The following is a 13,401-nucleotide window of genomic DNA, read 5'->3' on the forward strand; positions in this document are numbered from 1 at the left end:
GCTCAAGATCTTCCTCTTCAAAGCATGTAAACCAGATCTTCAAGGAGCTCACTTTGTGCACAGGAGCATTGCCATTCTGGAACAGGTTTGACGTCCTGTACAATTCAGTGCCTCCAGTTTTGTGGTAAGAGTTTGGAAAAGAAACACATATAGCAGGACAGGTCAGGTGACCCAATACTTCTGGTAATATATATATATTATATATTTAGTGTAGTGCGATAGTTACTTTGGCCATCTAATCCTATATTTGTGAATTTTTATTTTTTTGCTGTGTTTGACCTGCCATAATTATTTAAAATTATGTTTAAGATTTAAATACAATATGATATTGTACATAATATCACACTTCTATAAATTCTCAGAATGTAAAGCTTAAGATTATGTGATGAATTGAATCTTCTGTTTCTCAGAAATAATTACCCTTAGGTTGCTAAAAAAAAAAAAAAAAAAAAAACATTAAAAAAACCTAGGTGCCTTTAGTCAATCAGCTTTTAGCATACATTTTAAGCAAGCGATATTGATTAATTATTATCTTTAACATGATCATAATCATCAAGAAAAAACAACAAATATTTATGTATATCTAAACACTACAATTAGAAACTCTTAGCATTTAAAACAGGATTTAGTTTCTGATTTTTATGTCAAATGTGTAGCTTTTTACATTTCCATTGTCACTTCAAATTGCTCTAATAATAGAAAACTTGTAATAGGCATAAAACAATATTATATCTGCAAGAAATAGTCATTAATATATGAGATGTACATTATATATGCATACTTATATACATTTGATATTATGCAATGAATAAACACACACATATATATAACTATAAATATATTTAAAAAATATTTACTGAAAAATATTTTAAGATCTGATTTATTGTATATGTATATCCAGTAGTTCAGCTCTTTGTATTGGTTGCTCCACTCAAGATTTTCTGAGGGCATAGACATTAAAATAACGTTATTGTCAGGACAATGAGTCAGAGGCAGATGCAAGTGCAGATGAATATTTAATTAATGCAATATACAATTATAAACAAAGCAAACTAGAACATATACACAAACACAGCGAGTGCAATGGATGCTAAACAAATGAGAGATCTTAAATACCGGTGCTCATAAATATGATTCTAGTGTTTGTGATATCTTGTGAGGAGGATGGGGAATGCAGTCTGATGCCGTTTTTTGACACTTAAATTATAAACACAGGAAGTATCAAAGCAACTAAACTAATTAATTTAGGCAAGCAATGGCTTTAGGAGGCACTATTTATTTGGGGAAAGTGCTTGGACCCCTTTGACCCGTTTTTATGTGGCAATGGTAAGAATCAAGAGTCAATATATGCTTCAGTATATTTTTGTCATGGTTACAAAAATTGTCCTAATGTCATCCATTATCAGGACACTTACTCCTCTAAAATGCATTTTGGTTCAAGAAAATAGCACGTTCATTCATTTTCTCCCGCTTATCCGTAATTCGGGTCGCGGGGGCAGCAGTCTAAGCAGGCCCCTGCCTTTCGACTGCTGCCCAATCCTCACAGCACCGTCCCTTACGGTCCCTCCTGCAGGTGGTGAGCCCACAGGAAGGCGGCCCCACGTCACAGACCTTGATATTTCCCTTGTAAGGGACCCCCGGAGCATAGAGGGTTAAGGGCCTTGCTCAAGGACCCAAGAGTGGCAGCTTGGCAATACCGGGGCTTGAACCCCAGACCTTCCGATCGCGCAACCAGCGCCTTAACCGCTGGAGCCACCACTCCCCCTGAAATCGTTCAGAAAAACTGTTTGTTCCCACTGGATGAATGTCACACATACATCTGATCTCTGTGCCCCATTTTTAGATATCAAACAATGAAATGAACAGATATAAAGATTACTACAGTATTAACACTGCTGTATGTGATAAATGCGTGATACCTCATGCACAATTAAAAGACAGATAAATATACTCCTTTAGACAGACCACCAGTTATTTTGTTTTATATTTTATTGCACCAGCCACCTTTGTATTCACTTACTCAACACACACACACACACACACACACACACACACACACACACACACACACACACACACACACACACACACACACACACACACACACAGTGATTTAGGTCAGGTCATGTTGGGATAAGATTCTGTGCACAAAAACAGAGCAGAAAAATGCATTAAAAGATTCTGGGTTAAAGTATTTTTTGCAACAGAAATGTTTCAAAAAATAAAAGTTAAAAACAAACTCTGTGCAAAATATATAACTTATCAAACCAGGTATAAATTGCAGTAATTTACAAAATCGCCAAACTAAAAACTTTATAGAGAATAACAAATAATTTCACAGTATTCATTTATTTCCCTCTATAGTATAGTATAAAGGGCAGTTAGCTAAAAGGTACAGGCAGGAGCCTCAGAACATAAATAACAGTTTGAGCAATTTTGTAGTGTTATCACTGAGCCTGTAGCATGATAGTGCAGATAAACACACCACCTTATTTTGTATAACCTAGCAAGTCAAAAAAACTATTGGCTGGAATGAGTTCTCAGGGAATTGTCTCAGTTAAAATAGGCTGGATATCGGTAGTATGGATTTTACATTATTTAGTTGGCAAACTTCTCTTTAAGGAGAAAAACAAACAAAACAGTGTATAGCAGGGGTCAAACTTAAATAATAGGAAACAGCAGGTAGGAAACAGCTATTTTTAGAAAAGGCCCACGGGCTACTCATGTGGTCCTTGAGGGCTACCTAATGCCTGCGGGCACCACGTTGGTGACCCCGGGTGTATTGGTTTACAAGCTCAAACAAATTTTTATAATATTCATTTTATTGTCGATTAATTGTCTAGCTTCACTCAGGCTACAGTGTTTCACAACCTGACTGCTACACTCTCAGAAAACGTAACTTGCCTTTTGTATACATTTCATTTTCTTACCTTAGAAAAGTGAATGTAATACAGTAATCCCCTGTTTATCGCAGTGGTTACGTTCCGATACCGCCCGCTATAAACGAAAAACCGCGATAGATGGATGCCACCCCAAAAATGCTATCTTATGTATACAGTACTGTACTGTATTACATTTTACTTCATTTTATAATCAATAATTATATTTTTATTAATACATTCTATTCATTTAACATAAAACTCCCAAGTTTTTGGTCTATCGTGCTATCCGCGAGACCATTTTGATATCAGCCAAACAAATTAGTTACGTGGCGAATGCAATTCTGCGATAAACCGGGGGCACCTGATTCGAACCACGGTAAAGCAGGGGATTACTGTACACTTCTGAAAACTCATTTAAGGTGTATTTATTGTAGGAATTTAAAAACCACACGATATGGAATGAAGGTGCAAAAGATGATTTATTAAGAACGTTTTTTTTGCCTGCACTAGGTGTCCATTTGGGTAGTGAACAAACTCTAAACCACCTGGGATACAAGGTAGTGCCTTGGTCCCTTTACCATTACTGAAACTCAGGTTGAATAATTCCTGCTGACATTGAATTTGCTTGCTCATTGTTCTCATTTAGTTGTGTTCAATGTTGGTGAGTTAAGTCCAAGTCCATGTTATATAAATGGCATATGCATATTCAGTGTCAGGTTACGCATGTGCTTGAGTCCAAATCCAAGTGAGTGGTTTTGAAGTTCACTTTTCTGTTTGCCTGCTTTATTTTTCAAAATGTTAAAGTTTTACATTAATGTCTAGACCACTGGCTTTAACAAAAGCATGACAAATAAATAAAAATAAAACTTTCTAGATATAATTTACACGTAAGTGTGGGCTACCGTATACAATATATTTAAACTTGCCAATTTTACTATTTTGAACATTAATGCTTTAAAAAAAAAACAATGGTTTGGTCATAGTGTGTTCTCTTGTTAAGCAAACATACTGAGACTAAGCTGCCTAAACCTTATCTGTTATGATTTCAGATTATTCTAATAGACAGTAATTAATAATTTTACCCATAGAATAGTTCATTCCTTGGGATAAACAGTGTCTAAGTATATGATAACATTAAGAGCATTTGGCGGACACCCTTATCCATATCGACTTTCATTTATCTCAGGCATACAGATATAGGGTTAAGGGTCTTGCTCAGTGGCCCAGGAGTTTTCAGCTGGGTGTGGTTGGGATTTGAACTCACAACGTTCAGTTACAAAGTCTATTTCTATAACTACTAAGCTACCATCTCATCATATGATGCTCTCTCTTTTATTGTCCTCCAAATCCCTTCATTAGTGTCATATTTAAGTAAACAACACTGACCTCAAGTGTTGTAGTTTTTTAATGCATTTCCCAAAAATATGAATTCTTCAAAAAGCCATGCAGTGGTCCTGGGCTTAATAATCCCACTCACTGAATCCAACTGAAAAATGCAGTGTAATTGAGCAATTGTAACTCAACCCTATATGTGTAACTCATCCCTGCATGTGTATCTTCTGAATAGTTCTTAAGTCCTGAGGACTGAATACTGAAATTAACGTCTCACTTTGGCTTTAGTAAGCTCAGTGTTTCAAGAACAATACATTTTAACAAAAATGTAAAGCTATATAGCACAAACCATTTGCTGCTTTCTAGTGAAAAAGCTAAGAACATATAGAACCATAAACAGAAAAAAATACAAACTTTTTTTCCAGAACTACTGTAGGACATCAGAAAGTAAATCCTCCACAGTCAAAAGCATCGAAGTCTGAGTCGCCCTCAAAGTCAAAGCTGTTATAATGAGGCGAGTCGACGGTCTCGGTGCAGACGTGGTGGTAGGATGCCTCTCCTCCAACCTCTGGGAAACCAATTGAATGGGTGATCTCAGGTGCTTGAGCAGGAACATTTGAGGAGCCAGAACAGGAACTTAGGTAACCCAATGCTGATGAGGCAGCAGCCCCGCCCATCAGTAAACAGACTGCCCTGACAGCACGCACATCACTGCTGTTACCATGGCGCAGGCAGTTGTTGGAGTGATAGCGCAGAGACTGGGGGCTTTGGTCTTGGCGTTCACATATACTACCTTAAATATACAAGATGCAATTCTAAATGGTGTAAAATATAGAGCTGATGAAAGACAATACACAGTTATTTTTATAACTGGAACCCTACAAAAGAATTGTAACAAAAAATGTATATTCATAAGAGCATTTCTCTTTCTTAACACCATGTAATATGTGAAAATATAATTAACATTCAAAATAAAAAAATGACACTAAATACACAATAATTATTATTTTACTAATATTTTATTTGTTTTTCATTTAATGATACATTATTGAAACCCACCTCTGCTTCTGAAGGAGCTCTCTCTTGATTGGGTACGTGGAGAATTGATGGGTTTGTCGCTGAATGTGGGGGACTGAAGCTCTTTCTCGGTGGGGGTGTCTGGCAGAGAACCTCTGTCTGTGATACAGTGGGAGATGCTTTGTTGCCGCTTTAGCAATGATGATGATGCACTCTAAAACAGAAACAGGCACTGATTATGCTTCAATTACACAAAATACTGGTGGTCTATTGATTAAGATGCGGCGCTCTCACCGCTGCGGCCCGGGTTCGATCCCCGGTCAGGGAACCAACCCCAGCCTTTAGGGTTGCACAAGCCAGTGCACTCTTAGTGCCAATCCCAAGCCCGCATAAATGGGGAGGGTTGCGTGAGGAAGGGTATCCAGCGTAAAAACGTGCCAAATCAAACATGCGATCATGAATACGGATTATCCGCTGTGGCGACCCCTAATGGGAGAAGCCGAAATAAATTTTTACTGAACTTAAAAAGATGAGTTTTCTACTGTAAAGTTAGAGTCCCTCAATTGTAAGCCTTCCATACCAGATATTACATTTACACTGACACGGTGTACAGTAGGTGTAAAGATAAGTTGATGTTTCTAAACCAACAGTTACATTGAGGTGTGTGAAAACCTACATTTGCATGTGAAAGCTGACTTAACTGTAGTTCTAATAAACTTAACAAAAGACGGGCTGCAAGTAACAATAATTACAAAGTACACCTGTATGGCATCTCCTAAATTGAGCAGAAAATGTATGCACAAGGACAATTTACCTAATAAAATGACCACTGACAATCATTCAAATCAGTTTTTATTAATTAAAAGTACAATTACATTTTGTATTTTGTTGATTATATCTACTGTTACAAGTCACAAGTTTGTATTAAATTTAAAATTATATTACTCATTCACACATATCTAAATACAATGTTATTGTTATAGTGCTTTTAACAATGAACCAATGTCCTAAAGCAACTTTACAGAAATCAAATATAAATTTTCAATGTATAAATTAGTCTCAAATTGTATCCATAAGCTTTTCCCTAATGAGCAAGCCAGTGGTGGCAATGCCATGGAAAAAACTCTCTGAGATGGTATAAGGAAGAACCAGTGAGAGAAACCAAACTCAAAAAGGAGACATATCCTCATCTGGGTGTCACCGAACATCCATTCATCATAGTTCCATCATTGTTAAGGTTATTAACTGTTCACTGATGGAGACTCGAGTTTGAAACTGTTCATTGTGATTGTAGTCCTGAATCAGATTATTGTGCTACAATGCTTTAGATAAATATAATACTATAAATAAAAAACATCAGGTCAGAGGATTTGTGATTTGTTGCTTCTCTGCAGCAAACTGTGCAAGAAAATGTGAGAGTATTGATGTTTATAATTGATATAAATGCACATTATATAGACTTTACCCAAATTTATAGATATTTATTTCCATATATATTTGTGAGCATGAAAGATTTTGTATAAAAAGTAAATTTTTTATAATTATATCCAGATTGAAAGTCCTGGTCTGATATTGATCTTAAAAAATGGATTTGATTCACATAATAATGAAGATGTTTACAAACTGGAGGAGAATAGAGGTTTTTAAATGATTATAGAATTAAAGACTCACCTCTTTAACCTTCTTCATTAACTTCAGCCATTGGCTGTGGGAAAAAAATCAATAAATAATCAATCAAACGAGGCAGCTGATCAGATTGCAACACATTTTCTATAGTTTGGTTGAATGTAAATTTCTTAGACAATTTCTTATGCATTTTACTTGTGGAAATAAACATTAATAATCTTATCCAAGTCAGAATTAATTATATTTATTACTCATTAAAAAAAATTTCATATATAATTGTATAATTTTATAAACACACAATAAATAGTCTATTTTTATATTTTTGTTTCTGCTGAATACAATATTTAGCATTTAAGATCAGATTTTACAGTGAATATTACATACATTTATTATTATTTTTTTTTGCCTCATTTAGTTTTAAGGTTTTGTGCAACTTTATTTCCATACACAGTGTTAAAGTTTTTACAAAGAAACAATTTAAAAAAATCATTTTACATGCTCAGACTGACCTGCAGTCTTCAGGGTTATCAGAGAGCAGCAATATAAATTTGTTTTGGGGCAGGATGAGAGCAAAACAGCAGTCCCTACGCCCTCCTGGAGGCAAACGGGGCAGGTCCAAGATCTCTTTGCCTTCTACAATGGACTGACAGTTGCTCTGTAGCACCACCACCTGCTCTGGTGGAGAATCTGCATCTTTGCACAGCATCAGCCTGCCTTCTGCAGTCAACACCACATACTTCTCTTTCCACTGCTTGAACATGAAGCCACCTGGAATAAATATATGTTTATAAATACAGTATGTACATATGGGTATGAGAGATAATAAAATTCAATAGAGCTTGCTCTTATAGGAAAATAATCAAGGCAAAAATAACTCTTTCACCATGTAATACTGTCAACACACTAAAATCATTTTTATTGTTATGAAATCTCCATTCTCTTGAAATTAAAACAAATATTATAAAGAAACTAGAAATCCCTAAAAAAACACTCCCCCCTATTGAAAAAATTTATGATCTGATCATATTGATGATTATACACTTTATTCAATCAAAGTTATACAATACATGTGGCTGGAAATTGTTACTATACAAATGTTAACATATTAGTACACGCCTACTTATATAACACTTTCTGATGATCCAAATTGAGAATACAACATTTTTGTGGTATAAACTGGGATATTCTTTTTAAAATATTTCTACCCCCCTTTGGGATAAGCAGTGAAACAACTGCTGGGTGAGATAACCAACCATGTCAGTCAGGTTGCTCTTAGATAGGAGCTAGCCAAACTTCTAGCTAAAACACTTTCAAAGATATAGATTAACAGCAAAATGTTGATAGGTGAGAGTCTGCTCTGTTTTTTTAGGGATTATTGAGGTCCCAGCCAGGATTAGATATAGTCGAGGAGCCTACGTGACCTATGATTTATTACGACTTGAAAACACAACAAAAAAGATCCGTTAAGAAACGGATCACAACCTAAAAGGTTAAAAGTGTGAAACAAGAATAGTGGAAATGTGTTAAAGACATTTAATAGTTTATTATTAGCTGGAAAATGATTAGATTTGACTGAAATGACTGAAAAATGGTTTCAAACTATTTAAATTATATATAGGTGTGTTTTTAATTAAATATATGGATATATTGTAGATTTAAATATCAGAATTCGTCTTGAGAATTTTGTGTACATTTGTCTACTATTGCTGTTAGAGTACAAAAGAATTATTTGAAATGTTTAATACATCTTAGTGTCAAAGGATAAAGTGTCAGCTTACCATATTTCTTCAGGAAGCCTCGTTGCACTCCAGCTGTGGTCATATCTACACCCAGTCAATGATTTGCAATACAAACAGCCAAAATGTCTGGATTTTCTATCAAATTGTATGCGAGAGAGAGAGAGAGAGAGAGAGAGAGAGAGAGAGAGAGAGAGAGAGAGAGAGAGAGAGAGAGAGAGAGAGAGAGAGAGAGAAATAATCCCCACACATTTAGGGCAATCCAGAAATCAGTAAGCAATCCATGAAGCATGATGGGATTGCTGACCTCGCTTCTGAGAGCAGAGAAAAGCATTATTTATATAGTCTATAAAAATGATGATTATAATCATTACCCAGAGTGATTTCATCACACTTGCAGTAAGTAAACTCAACCAAATGTAAATTAATTTTCCATCTCTTTTCTCCATCTCTAATCAGCCCATCCAGGAACATGCTGACAGTGCCCAATGTCCACAAACTTTGCTTATATAAAAAAAAATGTACCTGTAATCTAATGATTATACACAGCATGAAGTTAAAATGTTAAAATGTGTCCTCTGTCAGTTTAAGATTACAGTGCTTGGGATTGATTTTCTGCTACTTTCATGAATTTGACTAGGTTCTGCTTATCAGAACCTAAAAGGGCGTACGTTATCCATTACTCCATAATATTAATTGTTTCATTGTCAAATGTCAGACAGAGACTGGCTTGGTGTAAAGGATTACTGCTTAATCAGTCTGCCTCCTAGTGCTGTTACATAACTCCTAATCTGGATGTCCACAAAGAGCTGGTGAGTTCTTCTGGAAAGATCTTTTATGGGAGCAACAGGTGTTTATTAAAATCAATGGGAAAACAGAGGATTTGTTGTAGAAACTAATATCTTAAGGATTTCTGTGCCTTAAGGATTTACTTTTTCACATCTATTCATTCATATACAAATCCACCTTTTCAAACATGTATCTACTGATCTACATACACATACACCACTCCAAACATCTATCCATCGGTCAATCTGTCCTTCTGTCCATCCATCCATCCATCCATCCATCCATCCATAGGTATGATTGTCAGGGTTTGCATGTACTGCTCATCTATCAATAGAAGCTTCCAGAACGTATACAACAAAATCTACTGCAGACCTATTTATCAAGTGTTCTTCCATGATTATATTGACAGTCCTTTATTGTGTACATGCAATACCCTGATGCAACAACTGATATTCATTGGCCATATTAGAAAAGGAAGCCATTTGTTGAGATCTTGTCAGTTTAAACAATTTAAAACAGTGCTCACCAACATCATCCTCAAAACACAACATGACATAAAAAAATACGAGTGTACATTATCTTGTCTTAATGAATACAGAACTTCCCCACTTCCTAAATCCTACATCTATCATTAACCTAAAGACCTTTATGTAAATGTAATGCACTGACAAACACTGTTGTGTAAAACCATTGCATTTCTTTTTGCAAGGATTTTTTGTTCAACATTATTAATTATTTAGCTAAAAAAGTGTTTTTCCATTTAAAAAAAATATGAACAGGGTGTATATGCTGTATATCTTTTATACAAGTACAACATATAATGCATAAAAAAAGAAACGCACAGCACACTGGGTGGCAAGCACATGACAAGAGCACTGTATGAAAATGTAAATGATCTGAAGAAGGTGATAATGGTTTAGAGGGGGAAGAGGGGACTATTTGACCACCTGGGGAATGAACCTGTGAGTGTCTGGTCTCAATGGCTGTACTTTTTGTGTTGTGCCAGACAGGAGCCCACATGAGGGGCAAAATGGGTTAACAATGATTGTGGCCTTATTATCTGTAATAGTCAGCCATTACTGAACCATTACTGAACCTAACCGGAGCCCATTTTCAGCTGTAGTTTTTGTTTTCTACCACAAGTGGGCAGTTGTTTGAACCAACAAGGGTGTCAGATTACCCATGACTCTTTCTGCTGCCTGCCTTTGTGTGTTTCACTATTAGTGTATTAAACTCTCTCACACACACACACACACACACACACACACACACATACACACACACACACACACACACACACACACACACACACACACACACACACACACACACACAGAGTCATGAATATGGAAGCTAAATTACTAAGTGACAGTGTGCAGGCATCAGCACTTCATCTAGTAAAATAATACACTATTAGACTTAAAGCTGCAACTGCAAACTAAAATAATCCAACTTTCACTATTTTTACAAGGAAAAATTATTGTAAATTATTATTTTACTCTATTAAATGGAAAAGCACAATGCAAATTGAACATACATTTGGAAAAAAGACCAGTAAAATTGTGTTTTTCTGTAATATTGTAATATGTATATGATTCAAAGTTCATCAATATTATAGGTGAATTCGCAAGCACTCATTTCAGGCCTCTTCTTAACACCTTTCCAGTGAATTTAGAATAACATGTCTGTGTCATTGCCAGTGGTGCGATCGAGGCCTGTTTAACCTGTTTTAGCTCTTTTATTTTTTCACGATCAACTCCCACGTCAGCGTTCTGCCTTCAAAAAAAAATGTCTCACATTCTCCTAATTGTATTTCTTTTCTCTTTCTGGGGACCCTCTCAGTTGTGCTCCCCCCTCATCTCTCTGTCTCTGCATGTATCTATGGTGGTGTCTGAGCTCGATTCCTTGAGCCCTATTGAAAACAACGGCACACAATGGGTTCTTTCTCAAATGGGATCTGTCTCCATTAAAGACCCTGGGAACACACTGCTGTCCCCCTACAACCTCCACTTAAATCGCTGGTATGCTGTACAACCAGGCAACCTATACCAACAGCGAACAATTTCCAGGAAATAAGCAAATCTTCAGCAAAATAAAATGAAATGCACGAAGGGCCCATGAAGTCATCCTCCAAACATCTGCCATAGCAGGCAACCCTCATTTACATCACCTGATCTCTTGCTCCTTTGCTCTGGTCTAAACAACGTCTGAATCAGCTGTACTTAGACATAGCAATGAGAAAACATCAAAACAATGCATGGCGAGGTCCACGTGTAAATACCAGCATCACAAGCATGGATATTATGTTTCTGTGTTTAAATGTACTACTGTCTCTTCATTTGTACTTCTGTGTATGATTGTCTGGCTGACTGACTTTAGTGGAATTTTAAAAAGAAATCAAGAAAATTGTTTAGATATTATATATTCGCATATAAAACCTAGAGGCTTTTGGAAGGTTTGGCTTCACTGACACAAATGTGGGTTTGTCTGTGTGGATGTTTTTCTGGTGGTTACTTAGAAATGTTTAAGATTGCAATCACTTTTGTTTTGTTCTGACACCTTTTTATTTAGCAATTTGTATTACAGTAACTCTTCTGTGGGATTGGACCAGACAGGCTAGCCTTTTGTTCTTATGGGGATCTCAATCTTGGACATCCATGATCATGATCAAAAGTTGTCTTTTCTTGGGTGATTTTTGGTAGGAACTAACCACTGCATTCTGGGAACAGCCCACAAACCTGCCTTTTTGTAAATGCACTGACCCAGTCTTTTACCTTTAATAAAAGTCCCTCAGATCCTTACACTACATCTTCAGCTTCTAACACGTCTACTACAAGAAATGAATGTTTACTTGCTGTCTAGTATATCCAGGTGAAACTGTAATGAATTTTAATAATCACGGTTATATTCAGAGATATTTATGTAATGGCTGATCAGTTTAATCAATAATAATTTATAATATTTTAGGATATAAAAGTAGTTTTAAGGTGGAGTAATGTGTTTTAAGAGTGCCACAGTGTCACACAAAGCATTGTTGCTGCCTTACTTCTTTAGGTGATGTGATCCTGAATTTTGCATATTCTCCTCATGACTGCATGACTTTCTTCTATGTTCCTTTCTCCCAACTTGCCAATAAAATGTCACACAAAACTGGTTATTATCAGAGGAATTGTTTCACGTGTTTGTAGATTCTGTATATGTATAAAATATGGAGGACGTGTCCATATATGCTTATATACATTTTAACTGGATGGTGGTTGAAGTGGTTATGTTTCAAATAAAGACATGTGTGTTTACCTGTGTTTTTCTTAGTAGTGATCTGGTGTTGAATTTTATTTAGAATTTTGGTATTGGGTTTGAGATTGGTTTTGAATGCTCTTGGCCACTTTTTGTGCATACTTGGCCACCCTGGTTGCAACTCATACATTTTGTTATAACTAACTGTGATCTACAAGATTTTGACATTAAAGTGTCTCTAAATAATTATTATTAGAGGAATTAGTTTGTGTTAGAGGATCCTGGGTATACACAAGATATATGATGGATATAAATGATTAATTATATTATTTTTGACATTAAAGTTCAATTAAAACTGGTTATTATAAGAGGAACTGATTCATGTATTGGAAGATCCCGGATCTCCATGGGATATAGGTATGTATATGCTCATATACATTTTAACCCGATGTTTCAGCTGTAATGTCTAACTTTTGGACAAGGAATCAAATATCGATGTGTTTTTAAATGGGTCTTTAAATCCAAGCTCACTAATGAAAGTGTTCAATTAGGCATTCTTTCTCAATTCAGTTCTTAATATTTCACTACCTATTATATTATCAGCAAATATAAACTCAGAAATATTATTTTATTCAGGGGTCTGGTGGTTTTTTGTGTATTTTGATATTGGGTTTGAGGTTGGTTTTGAATGCTCTTGCCTACTTTTCGTGTCTGCTTACACCCTGGTTGCGACTCATACAATTTTTTTACAGCTAAATGTAAATTACAATATATTTGACACT

The 13,401-nt window shown here is 35.7% G+C and overlaps 1 protein-coding gene across 1 annotated transcript; it reads right to left on the minus strand.

Annotated features, from left to right (window-relative positions):
- Window positions 1–4,377: 4,377 nt before the first annotated feature.
- LOC310717125 (uncharacterized protein) lies at window positions 4,378–8,678 on the minus strand (the record flags this gene model as incomplete). Its single annotated transcript, XM_083524808.1, has 5 exons — window positions 4,378–5,007; window positions 5,274–5,445; window positions 6,903–6,936; window positions 7,367–7,625; window positions 8,636–8,678. 5 exons carry the CDS (start codon window positions 8,676–8,678, stop codon window positions 4,655–4,657), a joined length of 861 nt encoding a protein of 286 aa, XP_083380934.1. The 3' UTR covers window positions 4,378–4,654.
- Window positions 8,679–13,401: the final 4,723 nt, after the last annotated feature.

Source organism: Silurus aristotelis (genome assembly GCF_946808225.1).
Source record: "Silurus aristotelis genome assembly, chromosome: 22".
In the NCBI taxonomy this organism is placed as follows: Eukaryota; Metazoa; Chordata; class Actinopteri; order Siluriformes; family Siluridae; genus Silurus; species Silurus aristotelis.